This window comes from Takifugu flavidus, chromosome 8 (assembly GCF_003711565.1).
Source record: "Takifugu flavidus isolate HTHZ2018 chromosome 8, ASM371156v2, whole genome shotgun sequence".
Taxonomy (NCBI): domain Eukaryota; kingdom Metazoa; phylum Chordata; class Actinopteri; order Tetraodontiformes; family Tetraodontidae; genus Takifugu; species Takifugu flavidus.
In genome coordinates, this window is record NC_079527.1 from 202,501 (window position 1) to 218,135 (window position 15,635).

The 15,635-nt window shown below is 50.4% G+C and overlaps 4 protein-coding genes across 4 annotated transcripts in view; 3 read left to right on the forward strand and 1 right to left on the reverse strand.

Moving 5' to 3' along the window:
* The window catches only part of LOC130530283 (voltage-dependent L-type calcium channel subunit alpha-1D-like), a 33,814-nt gene extending 31,608 nt beyond the window's left edge, over positions 1–2,206 (forward strand). The window contains 3 exon segments of the mRNA XM_057041314.1: positions 781–843; positions 916–1,016; positions 1,083–2,206. Coding sequence (XP_056897294.1) covers positions 781–843; positions 916–1,016; positions 1,083–1,343 — 425 coding nt within the window. The 3' untranslated portion in view covers positions 1,344–2,206.
* A 904-nt stretch (positions 2,207–3,110) lies between these two features.
* On the forward strand, positions 3,111–8,539 carry LOC130530310 (synaptophysin-like). Its single transcript, XM_057041370.1, has 8 exons — positions 3,111–3,243; positions 4,621–4,686; positions 5,670–5,794; positions 5,907–6,105; positions 6,182–6,373; positions 6,781–6,987; positions 7,071–7,151; positions 7,237–8,539. Exons 1-7 carry the CDS (start codon positions 3,226–3,228, stop codon positions 7,134–7,136), a joined length of 873 nt encoding a protein of 290 aa, XP_056897350.1. The 5' UTR covers positions 3,111–3,225; the 3' UTR covers positions 7,137–7,151; positions 7,237–8,539.
* Positions 8,540–9,007: 468 nt separating this feature from the next.
* pcsk1nl (proprotein convertase subtilisin/kexin type 1 inhibitor, like) lies at positions 9,008–12,250 on the forward strand. The gene is made up of 5 exons (XM_057041369.1): positions 9,008–9,194; positions 10,589–10,841; positions 10,932–11,181; positions 11,271–11,384; positions 11,470–12,250. Exons 1-5 carry the CDS (start codon positions 9,141–9,143, stop codon positions 11,813–11,815), a joined length of 1,017 nt encoding a protein of 338 aa, XP_056897349.1. The 5' UTR covers positions 9,008–9,140; the 3' UTR covers positions 11,816–12,250.
* A 689-nt stretch (positions 12,251–12,939) lies between these two features.
* lhfpl4b (LHFPL tetraspan subfamily member 4b) lies at positions 12,940–15,614 on the reverse strand. The gene is made up of 7 exons (XM_057041377.1): positions 15,238–15,614; positions 14,767–14,978; positions 14,484–14,688; positions 14,248–14,327; positions 13,917–14,064; positions 13,805–13,840; positions 12,940–13,734 (listed from the first exon to the last, which is right to left on the reverse strand). Exons 2-6 carry the CDS (start codon positions 14,974–14,976, stop codon positions 13,812–13,814), a joined length of 672 nt encoding a protein of 223 aa, XP_056897357.1. The 5' UTR covers positions 14,977–14,978; positions 15,238–15,614; the 3' UTR covers positions 12,940–13,734; positions 13,805–13,811.
* Between the last annotated feature and the right edge of the window lie 21 nt (positions 15,615–15,635).

The following is a 15,635-nucleotide window of genomic DNA, read 5'->3' on the forward strand; positions in this document are numbered from 1 at the left end:
TAGGATCTCTAATCCTGCTCGGGACTTTTAGCACAGTTTTTAAATAATCTCAAAGTGTTAAATAAACCCCTAACCAACACTGAACCCTTAATATAATTTGCATTTATTCTTTAGGTTAATCTTGAATGTGTTTTAGAGTAAGGGGAAGAGCATCTGTATATTTTATTGTAAAGACAATATAATCATTATTTGGTATGAATGAACAAAACACCTGGATGACCACGCAATGAACTTTTATTTGTGTCAGGGGATTGAAACAGTGCCAGTGCTTCAGTCGTGCTCTTTGGAGGTTGCTATGGCTTCAGTTGTCCACCAGATGTTACCATCACTGAAGTGTCAAAGCTTTGAATCTTTTTCGACACAATTGTGAGGAAAGCCTCAGTGCTTCATGAGGCTTCACTTGCCCACCCCTAATGATAAGGTGTCACTAGCTCCTCCAGGTAGGATGGAGCTAGGCCTCTGAGGACCTGGTAGGTCAAAAGAAGGGTTTTAAAAATTATTCTAAATTTAACGGGCAGCCAATGAAGAGACGTCAGTACAGGAGTCATGTGATCTCTGTGGTCAATACCTGTCAGAACTCTGGCTGCAGCATTTTGGATCAGCTGGAGGCTTCTTAAAGAGGAGTTTGGATAATAAAGAATTACAATAGTCCTGATATGATATGATATGATACGATACGATATACGATACGATACCATACCATACCATACGATACCATACGATACCATACGATACCATACGATACCATACGATACGATGACCACGGTCCTTCTTCTTCAGGTGTCACTATCACGGGCGCAGCTCCTAGACCAGCCTGGTACGGTGGCCCTGCAGGGACCTCTGGTAGGAAAGGCCATTAAAGAGCATTAAGGTGTCGTCCACGGCTCTCTTTGATGTTGTCTCGCTGTGTTGTAGCTCCGCCCCCCTACAGGGCCTACACCACCCTCAGGGTTCCCTCCCAGCTCGGTGCTCAGCTAACAGAGAAGCGAGGATCTGCCGACAGTCTGGTGGAAGCGGTAGGTTGGCTGATCAGCATATTGATCAGGAGCACACAGGTGACCACTCTGCCCCTCCCCCTGCAGGTTCTCATATCCGAGGGCCTCGGTCTCTACGCCCGGGACCCCAAGTTTGTGGCCTTCGCGAAGCGTGAGATTGCTGATGCGTGTCACATGACGGTGGACGAGATGGAATCGGCTGCTAACGACCTACTTAGCACCGGAAGCCACGGTTTACTGGCCAACGCCACGGACCCCGCGGCGCTCTACAGCGACGAAGAGCCGATCAGGACGGGCCATGACGAGGACGAGCTGGCGGATGAGATGGCGTGTGTGACGTCATTCTGACAGGACGAAAGCAGTTGTGGATGAGACTGATGACGTTCTGCCTATCAGATGAGCAGAAAGATGAGTTTTCATGAGGGAACCGAAGGTTCATCAAGCTAAAGTCAATAAAAGAGTGTGTGGAGTCTTCATGGACGTATGCTACATGTTATTTGTGTACATTAATGATGAGGGACACAGCAACCTGACGGAGGTCATCAAAGTTGAAAGAACACAGAAGTGACAGAAAGAAGAGAAAACAGAATCTTTCAGAGCACAACAGAAGAAAGGACAGACAATAGAAGAAGAGGAAGACCGAAGGACCGACCGCTGCCATGTTTGTGTCTGCACAGAACCTCCTGCTGTACAGAACCTCTTGATTTCTGCACTGATTAAAGGAAACTTTACAGAAATAACAAACAACTTAATATTGCCCTGAGATTGCTCAACATAGTTCATATCCCCATGTCTCACCCAGCAGTGTTAGCATTACCAGCTACAGGCTAACGCCTGCTAGCTGATGGATTTCAGGGCAGAACTCTCAGAATACTTTCACTTCCTCCTCTGTTTGTTGCTTTTCATGCTGTCCTGCACTGTCCTGGTGGTCTGGAATCAGGCTGATCTGTCAATAAGTGTCTCTTTTTTACTGGACGGGAGGACGAGTCTGTTGTTGAGCTTTTAGTTTCTGGTGTTTTTATCGGTTTTCTGATGCAGAAAGTTGCTCATTTGTTGGTGGAATATTGTTTCTTTCAGTAGTTGTCCAGGTTCCCAACATCTAAGGGCTTCTCGATTCCATGCCTGAATTCCCCAGAGCTCCGAGGAGGTGCTAAGAAGTGGCTCCGTCTGCACATTTTACTGACCTCAAATAAAGACCAACATCAAAGTCAGCGTGTGTGAGCAGCGTTCCTGACCATTCTAACACTCACTAACCCTAACCCTAACCCCTTAACCCTATCCCCTTAAACCTAACCCTAACCCCCTAACCCTCTAACCCTAACCCCTTAACCCTAACCCAGAGCAGTTAGAGACACTGAGGAGATGTCAGCACGTGTTATGAACGCACTTGTCTCGCACCTTTTTGAGCTTTACCTTTAAATTAGCAGATGCACTGGTGGGCTTGGAGCGCCTCCTGGTGGCCACCGTGGTCCCTGCAGGAGCGGTGACTCCTGTGGCCCCACAATGTCCTGCAGGAGCCTCCAACCAGAACCAGAACCAGAGAAGAGAGCTGCTCACACGCAGGGAGGCTTCACAGGGAAGAATCATTTACTTATTTAGGCCGGTGATGTTTTCCACGTTCCCTTTCAGATAACATGGAAACATGTTTAAACATCATCAATAACAACAGCAAAAATAACAATAATAATAATAACCGTAATAATCACAATAATGATAATAACAACAACAATAAAAACAGTAATAATAGCAATGATAATAATAACAACAACAATAACAGTAATAATAATAATAATAATAATAACATAATAACAACAACAGCAATGATAACAACAACAACAATTGCCTCAGAGTTGTCAAATACGGTTTACTCTTTCTTTCATTCTTTATCGGCTTTATTTCACTAAGATTGCTAATATTATTAGCTGATATGATGCTAATATTATTAGCTGATATGATCACGGCAACGTTCCCTGAAATAACATCCGGTCTCGTGTTCCTCAGAACTGAGAAACTTCTGAACCGGTTCGGACTAAAGTCCCCCCCAGCTCCTTCTGACACCCACCGATAGAAGTCGGTAGAAAATAGATAGAACCCTCCATCCTCCCTCTCCTGCCCCTCCTCTCTCTCCTCCCTCTCTCTCCTCCCACTCCCTCTCTCTCTCCTCCCCCTCCTCTCTCTCCTCTCCCTCCCTCTCATCCCTCCATCTCTTCTCCTCTCGACAGACGGCAGGATGGACATCGTGAACCAGGTAACCAAAAACCGTCCTTGGCTGTTTTTCTTTGGGGTTCTGCTTCCTCCGCGGATGTTTGCTGGACTCGGTGTTTGTGGTGTGTTTGTGGTGTGTTTGAGGTGTGTTTGTGCCTCGGCGTCGGCCGGTGGGGGTAATGGAGGAGGGGGGGTCGTGCTGGTATTTGGCTCAGAGATGCGCTGCATCACGGGGGTAAAAACGACCAAAACAGCCAGGAGAACATGCTGATAACCCTCCTAAATAGGGCAGCGGGGCGCTGTACATGACACAACGGCCGTTGTTCATCATCAGTGCTGCTTGTGTGGTTCTATTTTTCCATGATTGCGCAAACACGCGGAGGCCTAATCACATCCACTTGGGAGTCCGAACGATCAGGAGCATCGGATCCAATATCATCTGCTGACTTTCTGGGGCTGCTCGGAGCCGCCAAGTGATCGTTGCCTGCCCAGGTGTTGGTTTTGGAAATGTGCGTGCGCGCGCGTGGGTGTAGGTGTGCGCGTGGGGGGTTCAAACCTGCTGACGGCGCATCGGCCTCGAGTCAGAGAGAAGACGGAAAAGGCAAATATAGAAGCTCCATGTTTGCGTGATGAAGGCGCCTGCGTGCGTGCGTGTGCGTGCGTGTGTGCGCGCGCGCGCGTGTAAAATGGCAGGATTTCCTCCTCGGAATGCTGCTCTTGTTATTGCAGTTGTGTTTAGTTCCTCAGGATTTCTCCATTTTTCCTTTCTGTCCTTTGCTCATCCCTCCTTCTTCTTCTCCTTTACCTCATCATGTCATCGTTTTCCTCTCAACCTTTACTTACTGTGGATTTGCAGGTCACCTTCCCTCCACAGCGGATGGACCAGGTCCTGGTCCCTGGGAGGACCACCAGAACCAGATACAGCTGGACTTTAAAGAGTCTGACTGTTCTCCAGGTCCACTGACTGGTTTAGGGCGACACTTCTGTTGCGTGTGTGTTTCAGCTGTCACAACACTAGTTGTCATGGGGTTTCATTTAATGGACACAAATATGTGGTGTGATTGTGAACAATTTCAAACGTCAACATGGAAGCAGACAGACGATAAGAACAGAGGAATGTGCTTAGAGGGCTCCTGGATCCTCACTTTAGTTGGGAACCAGTGGGGTTCATTCTGGGATTGGGAGGATCTTCTGGACATTGACGGTGTTTTTGCCCTAATCCACCACGTGAGCCTTCACCTCAGGGATCCGACGTGAATTACTCACTGCAACACCAGCAGAATACTCTCATCAAGTCTTCTTTACCTCATCAGGCTTGGCAGAAGAACCAGTTTGACCCGTGTGCCTAGAGCTGTTGTGGGCTGATGTGATGAAGACTGTGTGATGAAGGTGTGTAACGTGTCTTCCTATCGTCCTACAGCTGGTGGCCCAGGGTCAGTTCAGGGTGCTGAAGCTTCCTCTTGGCTTCATCAAAGTGTTACAATGGGTGAGTTCCACAATGACACCTTGTTCTCTCTGAGGTTCTTCATGGGCAACTTGTTCTTCTTGACTCGGTGGTTTAAAACTGGCCACATGTTCCCATCACCCCCTATTGGAAGGCAATGGTACAGCTTACAGCTGTTTATATAGAATAATCCTTTAATACTGTTACAGGCAGTTACGTTCAACAACATATAACTGGGATTTAAGGAGTAATTTGATGGAGGAAAATGTCTTATTTGCATCTCAGAGGAATGTGTTGGCAAATCGGTGTGAACACACAGAGCTGAGCAGGTGATTGGACCATCTGTCCTATTGCTTGAGCTTGCACGCATGCTTGTGTGTGTGTGTGGGGGGGGGGGGTTGTGCATGTGTGTTCCTATACTTTACATAGTGGGAACATTTCACTAACAAAGGGAGAACACTTTTATCTGGTCCTGACAATTTCAGTAGTGTGTTTGAGGGTGGCAGCTGGGTTCAGGTCAGGGTGGGGAGATTAGGGTTAGGGTTAGGGTTGGGGTTAGGGTTAGTTTAGGGTTAGGGTTGGGGTTAGGTTAGGTTAGGTATAGGTTAGGGTTGTGGTTAGGGTTAGATTAGGGTTGGGGTTAGGGTTAGGTTAGGGTTGGGGTTAGGGTTAGGGTTTGGGGAGGGTTAAGGTTGTGTTAGGTTTAGGGTTGGGGAGTGTTTGGGTTACGGTTAGGGTAAGGGTTAGGAAGGGGTTGAGATTAGGTTAGGGTTAGGTTAGGGTTAGGATAGGGTTAGGGTTGGGGTTAGGGTTTAGGGTTAGGGTTGGGGACAGGGTTGGGGAGGGTTAGGTTTAGGGTTGGTTAGTGTTCGGGTTATATGAGGATGATGAGTCCTTCAACAGGGTTTGGGTTAGGGTTAGGATCTGGGGTTAGGGTTAGGGTTATATGAGGATGGGTTAAAGTTAGGGTTATATGAAAGAGGATGAGTCCTTCATCACCTTTGCTCTTTCTCCACCTCCCACAGTTTTTCGCTATCTTCGCCTTCTCCACCTGTGGGAGCTACTCCGGCGTCTTCCGGATGTCAGTGGAGTGCAAGAACCGGACTGAGAGCGATCTGAGCATAGAAGTGGAGTTTGAGTATCCCTTCAGGTCAGCGTGACACCCACTTCCAGTCTGACCCCTGAGGGACTAACGTGGAGCAGTAGTCTCTTTGCTTGTGTGTCCTCACAGACCATCAGTGACATCTTTCTCCATCTCTCAGACTCCACCAGGAGTATTTTGATGCCCCCACCTGCAAGGAGAGTAACAAAGAACGCATCTTCCTGTTTGGCGACCACTCTTCCTCGGCTGAGTTCTTTGTCACCATCGGAGTTTTCGCCTTCCTCTACACCACGGCGGCTCTCTGTATCTATGTTTTCTTCTTTGAGAAGTACAAGGAGAAAAACAAGGGTCCTCTGATTGTGAGTAGGCAAATGCGCTGATGTTGACGGTCCTGGTGAGCTCTGGTTCGGCATCACGCTCTCTTTGTGGGTGTAGGATCTGGTTGTGACAGGAGTGTTTGCCTTCATGTGGCTGGTGAGCTCAGCAGCCTGGGCCAAAGGCCTGTCTGACGTGAAGAAGGCGACAGACCCAGATGCCGTCATCACCATGATTGGTGCCTGCAAGGAAGAAGAGAACCATTGCCGCGAGGTTCATGACCCAGTCATGTCTGGACTCAACACCTCTGTGGTAAGGCTAGGGAGGAACACTCCAAAACTAGATGTCTTTAGAGAGAACCAAAGAGATTTGTATGGTATCTGGTGTCTCAGGACTGGGTTTCTACAGGAAATGATGTGAAAAATCACATGTCTGATCATGATAAATCATTTTCCTTTGTTGATAGATGAGGACAAACCTGAGAAATGTTGATATGCATCTGGGTCGACCTGTAGCCCAGATCACCTTTTAATGGCCACCTCTTGTAGAGATGCTCAAAGCAACGTTTCTGTTGCAACAGCCCACCTCTGCGCGCTCTTAACTGTGATTATAGAGCACATTTAGTCACCACTCGACGCTCTTTACATTACAAATCTAACCATAACCATAACCCTTATCCTCTTCAGGCCTTTTAAATGCTGTTTCCTCTCCTCTTCCAGGCTTTTGGTTTCATTAACCTGGTCCTGTGGGCGGGGAACCTCTGGTTCGTCTTTAAGGAGACCAGCTTCTTTGGAGGTGCTCCACCACTTCAGGAGAAACCTGCAGGAGCTGATGCTTATGGCGAGAAGGGGGCCTATGAGCAGGATCCATATGCGAGCAACCAGGGGGGGTACCAGCCCAACTACAGCCAGGAAGGATATGATCAGGTATGAGGTGTGGGCCTAGGTCACATTGCAGCATGTCACCATGACAACATTCCAACAAGTGTCTGTCTGTACATCACCTACAGGGGGCACAGTACGGGCAGGGCTATGGCCAGCAGGGGGCCCCCACTTCCTTCTCCAATCAGATGTGAAGTGACAGGAAGCAGGTGAACATGTGAGCCCAGCGGGACCGCCACTGAATCCAGCTCCTGTCATTAAGGTGTTCATTTCACCTTTGCTTCTCCTTCACAGAAAGAGTTGGAGTAAACCACCAGTGGGTCGCCAACATACGACCCACAATGCAACGCTTCTGTCTGCCGAGCCAATGGGTGGGGAGGGTGGTGACAAGGGGCGGGATTATCTCATCAGTAGTTGTTCACTAGTATGAATTGATGTATAGATACAACTATAAATAACAAACTCAGCAGCAGCAGCATAGAAACCTTATGAAACAAGTGTGACCTTGATAAGAGTTATTCCTATTAAAGTAATCTGTGGAGAGAATGTACCTTTGTGTTGTATAGTTATCACTTTGAACAGATATATAATATAGACAAAAGTGTTTATTCCTGTTTGAACCAAACCCTCCCACCCCGGGACCCCTGACCCCAGGACCCCTGACCCTGGGACCCCATCTGATAGACCCACCATGAATCTGCTCAGACTGGCTTCAGATGTCCTCCTGCCCTGCCTCCCCAGCATCACCCCCCACCCCCCACCCTGCTCCAGAGGCAGAGCCCGGTGGTCCCAGTCCGTGTTCATGGGGTGAACCAATTTGATTCCTGGGCTCAGCCACAAAAACATCCATCTGAATCCGTCTGGTTCTGGTCGGGCTCATTGACACTTCCAGCTTCAAATTCCAGCTTCAGCTAGGCTACCTGGAGCTTTAGCAAGGCTGGGGCAGAACCCCCATCCAAAAAAAGCCGATTCTTGCCCCCCCAACCTGTGGGTCCTGTGTAAATACGTCCAGTAGATGTTTTTGTGGCTGACAGTGAGCTTCTGTCTCTGAACATTAGCAGCTTTTCTTTTCTTTTGGGAAATCTTGACGTTTTGAACAATGGTATCTTCCTCCGCATGGTGACGTGTTTTCTGCTCGTGTCGTTCAGTAACTGATAATCAGTGTGAATTTACTTCCTGTTCACCTCTGTGAGCTCTGTGTGTGTTGACCTCCATCACCTTCTTTTTATACACTCCTATCTTCTTTACTCATCATCGTTCCTCAGATTATATCCACGTCTCTTGCTAATTACCTCTCAATCATCCTTTCTTTCTGCTGATTTTGTCTCATCTCCCTCCATCTTTGCAGCCACCTTGCCTTCTCTTTTTCCTTTTCCCACCTTCATCCTCCTCTTCCTTTTCATGTTTTCTTCTCCTCTATGATGTAAAAACTCCTGTGTGAAGACATTCTATTCAGCAGCACCAGTAGCCATGGCAACAGTGTTGCAACAGTGATGATCATGATGATGGTGTATGTGACTTGTTGCTATGGAGACCCCATCTCCCTGCTGTGTTTATTCAGTGTCAAATTTCAATAAACCACCAGCTTGTCTCAGTCGACCGGACTCTGTGTGAGTGAGTGACTGAGTGACTGAGTGAACAACTGCTGTGGATGAAGGAGGAGAAACGGATAAAAACTGACACATTGAAGAGGAACAAAGAGCCTCTGCTGCTCTTGTTCCTGATTCTTCCGTGTGAACACAAGAGAGTGCTGCCAGTGGTAAAGGGTGGATACAAACTAGATTTTGGTTGGTTTGGGAAGCAGTCGCAGTTCCAGTATTTCCATATAAATGATGTGGAGTAACTGATTCGACCAACGTTCTCCTCCATCCAGGCTACCTCTTCACTCGTTTCTGCTCCCTCTGTTTTCCAGTGATGGCTCCTCCCTCCCTCCAGGTCCAACCAACGTTCTCCTCCATCCAGGCTACCTCTTCACTCGTTTCTGCTCCCTCTGTTTTCCAGTGATGGCTCCTCCCTCCCTCCAGATCCATTAATCTCCCTGTTTCCTGGCCTGTCTCCTCCCTCTCTCTCTCCTCTCTCCCTCTGTGTCCTCTCTCCTTCACACTCCTTCTCCCCTGTCACCGCTCCTCCCCTCCCCCGGTGTTAGCAGATGAGTCAGTGCAGATAGCTACAGTGTGTGTGTGGCTTCAGTCAGTAACATGGCGTCCCTCAGCCTCCTGCTGCTCACCGCCGCTCTGCTGCACGCCGCCCAGGTAAGGATGAGCCAGACGGAGAGTGAGAGAGCAGCTGTGTGTGCCTGTGTGTGTGTGTGTGTGTGTTGTTTTGCCATCATTTGTAGCGTCGTCACGGTTACTGGTAATGAAGCAGACTGGTGTTGGTGCTGTGTAGCTTATACCTGTTACATCACAGTGTGGGTGTGTGTTCTTGTGCATGTTCTTTTGTGTGTGTGTGTGGGGGGGGGGTTCAAAGAACACTTTGTCTTCCATCTTGTTGCCATAGCGATTGGAGACCGCAGCGACTGCACTGGATGCATCAGGAAGCCTGACGGTGTCCATATTTCCATCCGTGTGTGAGTGTTTCAGGATGGTATCTGTGATGCTGGAGGGGGGCCGATCAGGTCCTCAACATATTCAGTATAGATCAGAACATGAGCTGGAACAGTTCTAGATGCACGGATTGGTTCTAACATCAAACATTCTGACATTGATCATTGTTGCTGGGATAACTGGGAAATGTACTGGTGGGGACCTCCTTGCTCCTTATCTTCTCTCATCCATCAGCCTCCATCTGCAGCATCATAAACCTGTGCGGCTTCAGCCAGACAAATTAAAGTCATAAATCTCTGCCTGCTGAGGCCACCAGTCCTGTTTACCCTGGACAAACGGGAACATTTCAGCAGGACACTGGTCCACTGAGACAGCGCCAACGTTAAACCCCTTCATGTGTCTTCAAAGATGATACTGCCTCTGAGGGCCTCACCTGTCAGCTACTGGTGATGGATGGATGGATGGATGGATGGATGGATGGATGGATGGATGGATGGATGGATGGATGGATGGATGGATGGATGGATGGATGGATGGATGGATGGATGAAGGTGATGGATGATCTTCATGACCTTCAACGGTCTTCCTCCAAACTGCTGAGTCACTGTTCAGTATCGTCTCACTCCTTAAAGCTCAGTGATAAAACTGCTAAGTCGCTGGTTTGATATTTCAGAATTGTCAGTCTGTAAATGTTTTACATGCTCACAACAGCGCAAATCATAAAGGGAACAGACGTACAACTGTGATTAGCGATAGTCACGTCTCTCTCACACACACACACACACACACACACACACACACACACGGCAATTCAATTATATTGGAGAGAACAGACAGCATTACCATGGCAACAGCACTCTCTGTGGACACAAACACAGCCTCATCAGTCACAAATTTACAAAGTCAATCCCATAATAGTCGGACGAGCCATTTGTGTTCCTCCTGTTTTAATCAGACAATAGTTTCAAAGGGAATTCTAATGTTCCTACGCTAAATGGTGACTTTAAATAGGCGTAGTGATCACAATAATATCGAGAACACACAGTCACCATAGCAACCGACCTTTGTTCCCTTCTTGACTCATGACATTTGTGTCCCAGCCACTTCCTGCAGCTCTGGGTGTGGGGCGTGGCTTGGACGGAGCAGTGGGCGGGGCCATGCGCCAGCGCAGAGATGTCCACGGCGTGCTGCCCTATGAAGAGCAGCTGTCGTACCCAGCCAGTCATGGAAGGAGCGCGGTCAATGACCTTTACTACCCATCAGATGACTGGAGGGGACAAGGCCTGGACCAGGCCCTGCAGCAGCTGGTGGACAGGGACCAGAGGCGGGACGTGGAGGAGGAGCAACGGGCAGGTTGGTCTTTTTTACCTAAATTATATCCTAGTATATTCAAAATTCGACTGTTCCGGTACTCTTGACGTGCACTCTCTCGACTGTTCCCAGCCTACATGTCTGCCTTGCTCCGCCTTCTGAGCGAAGCAGAGAGTGCAAGACTGGTCGGACCGAGTGACGTGGAAGTGGTGGAGGAAGAGGTGGATGACGAAGAGGAGGATGACCAGGAACCACCGGACGGCTTCCAGAGGCCGATCCCTGTAGACTATGATGAGACTGGGCGGGGCCTCGCCGTGGGGAGGCCCTCGGCTACCTGGTGGGGCCGCCTGGAGCCCCAGCTGGCTCAGGCTCTGCTGGACAGGTGAGTGACTTCCTGCTTCCGTCACCTTCAGCATCTCCGGAGGAGACGGAGTCTGACAGCTGTTAGAACCCGTGTCATGTGCATGTCAGGATGGAACCACAGTTGGCTCAGGCTCTGCTGGAGAGAGCGCGGCAGGAGAAACTGCAGCAAGCCGGGCGCGTTTCATCCGGACTGAGCCTGGGACGGGACCAGGAGGCTCTGAGGTGATCTGTCCGCTCTCAAGCACGTTTCCACGGCAACAATGATCAGGCTCTGATGACAGCCGGTTCCTGTTTGTGTCCTCCTCAGACATTTAGTTTCAAAGGTCCTGAGCAGCATCGGCCCGAACAGCCTCGCCGCCATGTCCTCTGCGCGACGAATGAGAAGGGACCTGACCCCCCTTGGCTCCGCCCACAGAAGGGTGCGACGCTCCCTGGATGATGCGGCTCCTCCGTCGCCGAGCAGCAACCCTCCTCTGCTGAGGGTGAAGCGCCTGGAGGAGGAGGAGGGCCCCAGGCTCCCTGCAGGGCTTCAGAGGATGAAGCGCATCGACGAAGACCTCGGTCAGGGGAGCCGTCGGCGCCGAAGGAGAGCTGTTCTGACCTTTGACCCCCAGCTGCTGGTCAGGCAGGTTATGGAATACATGAGAGAGTAGGAGAGGAGCTGCTTCAGGAGTTTCAGTTGATCTTTCCATCGTAGCTGCTTTGTGAAAATGTTTTATCAGTTCTCTGTAGCAGAAATGTCAAAACCAGCAGAGCGATCACGGAGGAAGCATTATTATGGGATGTATGGTGTAGTAATGAGTCTACGCTCAGCATTTATGTCTGGACAGAGGAAAATATTGTAAGTGTTGATGTTTGAAACTAGGAATAATGAGAGCAAATCTAAAAGAATCCACCTTTAATGGGAATTCTCCACATCCTTGGGGTCCAGATGTGAGCAGGAGCTGAGCAGATGTTCTTGGGTTCGCCTTCCTGTGTTTGCGTGTTTGGTGTCGACAGCTCTGTTGGCCTGATCTCTGTCTGTCTGCAGCGGAACGCAAAACCTCCTTCGTCTCACACGTTGAATTAAAGTTTAGTGTTCACGACAATCTGCTGCCACGTCTGGTTTTACACGGAGAGAAGAGCCACGACAGGAGGGGTGGGGTCACCAGGGAGGGGTGGGGTCAGGTCGGGGGGTCACGAGGGAGGGGCGGGGTCAAGCCGGAGGGGTCACGAGGGAGGGGGGGGGTCAGGTCGGAGGGGTCTCCAGGGAGGAGCGGGGTCAGGCTGGAGGGGTTACCAGGGAGGGGCGGGGTCAGGATGGAGGAGTCACCAGGGAGGGGCGTGGTCAGGCCGGAGGGGGTCTCCAGGGAGGGGCGTGGTCAGGCTGGAGGGGTCTCCAAGGAGGGGCGGGGTCATGCTGAAGGGGTCAACAGGGAGGGGCGGGGTCAGGTCAGGGGACAGCCATTCACCCTAAATGCAGGTTTTTGGACTGTTTGGGGGAAGAACCTAAAGAACCTGGGGAGAAGCCGCGTCGACACATTGAGAACATGGGAGCTCCACACAGAGCAGCCCTGACGGGATTCGAACCTGCGCCCTTCGTGCTGAGAGGCCACTGCTGACCAGAGAATGTCCAGCTTTAGTCCATGGTACAGAATGTTTAATGTGACCTTTGACCCCACACTCGTGGACATCACACTGGGTGCCGAGTCCTTCAGGATACCAGTTTAAACCGGTCAGGTGAGGTTTAGCTCCTCTACCTGCAGGTGTCGCTGAGGCTACCAGGTCAAAGGTCAGACACTGTTTTAACATCTTTATTTTGACACAAAGGACAGACGTGTTGGATGGTCTTCCACATGTCTTCACTCCTCTACTCACCATGTTTACAGCCACCACACGCGTCTAAACACTGACGTCTACGTGAGTCCCGACGTTCTGACATGCAGGACGAAACAACGACAACATTCAGCAACATCAGGTTACAAGAACGGATGCAAACACAGCGACTGTTGGACTGTCTGCCGTTACCACGGCGACGCCTTCGCATTCTTGCCTACGATAACTAACCTTTTAAATGGGTACGAAGTTCCCGTTAGCGATAAACTGACAACATTTCTAGGGTTATATAACCGAACACTTTTTAATAGCTGGTTGGAACCGGAGCGTTACCCTGACAACGGGACTGTTTGTGCATTCAAAAGCATCGTGACCAGTTGAGGGTGGTGCTGCCGAGCAGCCAGATGAGAAAAGAGTGCCAGCATTAGTGTGGCCTGGCGGACATCTGGGCCGGGCCGGACAGTGAGGGGTGGAACTGATGACCCTGCTGTCTGCAGGCAGGCGTCAAACACTTAGCAAGATACAAAACTACTGTTACGGGGCAGAGATGCACCGTTTAAAGCAAAATACTCCACGAAACACACATTTATGGGACACCGAGGCTCCGAAACATCAAGCCAAAGTCAGGAACGGCTGTCCGAATCTCTAGAACCTCCTGTGCTTTCATGGTTCTGTTGCCACCGCGGCAGCGTGGAGGAGGCAGGAGACGTGATGGTGAGGACACGCGGTGGAGGGACGCCGTCTTCCTCTTCCTCCTCTGACGAAGAACATCATAATAATGAAGACGATAGATGTAAAGATGTAAAGATGCAAACAAACAAACTCACCGGGTCTTCAGGCTGACATCAACAAACCAGCTGTTACTATGGAAACACAGACACACGGGCTCAGGCTAGCTCACACCCCAACTCACCGTTTCTCTGCTCCACATGTTCTCACCTTCTTTGGCATCAGGCGGCAGGAGGGCGTCCTGCCGGTTGGCGAGGACAAACGCCAGCGTGGCCAGGATGGCCGCGTCCAGAACTCCCAGTACCGCCAGGATGTAGGCCCAGTGAACGGAGCAGTTACCTGGGGAGAAGCTGCCCACCTGAGGGCGATTCTTCACTGAAACTCCAAACTTTTATCAGAATCTGCACTATTGTTGAGGTTAGGGTTTAAAGTTGACCAGGTAGACGAGGGACAAGTTAATGGACTTGTTGACACTCACTTTTATAAGCACAAAGGTTCCTGACGGGACATTTGCAAGATGATTTTATCTGAAGTTACTCACAGACTCTCCACACAAAGATCTCATCTCAGGACTCTCCCAGGAGTCTGGAAACAGCAGACAAGCCAGCGCGAGGCAGAAGCCTGGACACACACACACACACATATTAATGTTTGAAGCCCACTGAATAAACACATAAGTTCCCCATGGAGACGACATCGATGGTGGCGTGAAAAAGGTTGTTTTTTAGCTGCAATGGTAAAACACAGGAGCAGGAGCAGGCAGCACTGGGAACCGACCTGCAGTCAGCTGCAGCCAGGCACAGATCTTGTAAACTGTTGCAGCGCTGCAGAACCTGAAGAGGCAGAGACAGAGGACGCTGGTCCACACCGCCCACAGAGACACTCCCACCAAAACCGCCACCGACTGGAAGGAGGGCAGAGGAGACAGACTGGACAGACCACCGCGGCAGTCTGGGACCGGCCAGTCCGACTCCACACACACCTGCGACACACACAAGCACGCGTGTGTGGACAAAGACGCAGCGGACGTGTTAAACCGTGAGCTGGTGTTCGGACTCACCTCAAACAGGCCCAGTGTTCCGCTGGGCCGGGCCAGACCCATCGGCCCCTGGGTGGTTCCAACCCATGATGGCTGCACCAAGACAACCACCTGGATGATGGCGAAGCAGAGGGTGCAGACGGCCCAGAGGACGCCGACGGCCCGGGCGCTGCGCACGAACTCTGTCTGATAGAGACGAGAGAGGTCGGCCAGGCCTGGGGACGCTGCCATGCCTGGGAGGTTGGGGGTGGGGGTGGGGGTTAAACACAATTCAACAGCTGTCAAATCACGACAACCTTCAATCCTTCATCGCCAGGTAACGTGGTCACCATCACAGGCTCCAATCAGCATAAAGCCGCAGTAAACATTCAGCCGTGGTTACATCATCGCCCGCGGCGACGCCCACGCGGAGAGAGAGAGAGTTACACACCATCGATCTCGGATCTCTATGTTTGGATCGCCGTGAATCAGGAGAACCGAACCCAAACTGACCTGCAGCCGATCGGCTTCTGACGTCCGTCTGTCCGCAGGCGAATAACAGGCGGTGGGGGAGGTGCAGCTCCTCCAGCCCCGGTGTGAAGCAACAATTAGACCTTTGTTTAAATGCGACGGGGATCCAGCGGTGGAGATAAATCTGTGCAGAGGATCATCATCATCCCGCTCAACCTGGACGTCGTGATGCGTCGACGCCCTCTAAAGGCCGAGTCAGGAACTGCACAGAGGAAAACCTGATTCCGCTGATTTCAGAGGAAAATGTGAATCCAAAAACCTCCAGAAGCCAACAAATAATGCTAGGATCCATGCTTTGACCATCCTGCTCCAGAGATCAAAGAAAATTAACCTAAAGGGCAGCGAGTCCCTCTGGTGAAACGGAAGGCCGAGCAGAAAAC

What these genes read in the sequence shown, in the direction of transcription:
- LOC130530310 (XM_057041370.1), top strand. An exon ending in TCATCAAAGTGTTACAATGG is followed by an intron (nt 4,687 to 5,669) that starts GTGAGTTCCACA and finishes CACCTCCCACAG; the next exon opens with TTTTTCGCTATCTTCGCCTT. An exon ending in CTGGACTCAACACCTCTGTG is followed by an intron (nt 6,374 to 6,780) that starts GTAAGGCTAGGG and finishes CTCCTCTTCCAG; the next exon opens with GCTTTTGGTTTCATTAACCT.
- lhfpl4b (XM_057041377.1), bottom strand. Translation starts at nt 14,976, where the DNA reads ATGGCAGCGTCCCCAGGCCTGGCCGACCTCTCTCGTCTCTATCAGACA. An exon ending in CTGGCTGCAGCTGACTGCAG is followed by an intron (nt 14,328 to 14,483) that starts GTCGGTTCCCAG and finishes GTGTGTGTCCAG; the next exon opens with GCTTCTGCCTCGCGCTGGCT. An exon ending in GATCTTTGTGTGGAGAGTCT is followed by an intron (nt 14,065 to 14,247) that starts GTGAGTAACTTC and finishes AATCGCCCTCAG; the next exon opens with GTGGGCAGCTTCTCCCCAGG.
- pcsk1nl (XM_057041369.1), top strand. Translation starts at nt 9,141, where the DNA reads ATGGCGTCCCTCAGCCTCCTGCTGCTCACCGCCGCTCTGCTGCACGCC. An exon ending in CTCTGCTGCACGCCGCCCAG is followed by an intron (nt 9,195 to 10,588) that starts GTAAGGATGAGC and finishes TTTGTGTCCCAG; the next exon opens with CCACTTCCTGCAGCTCTGGG. An exon ending in GGAGGAGGAGCAACGGGCAG is followed by an intron (nt 10,842 to 10,931) that starts GTTGGTCTTTTT and finishes GACTGTTCCCAG; the next exon opens with CCTACATGTCTGCCTTGCTC.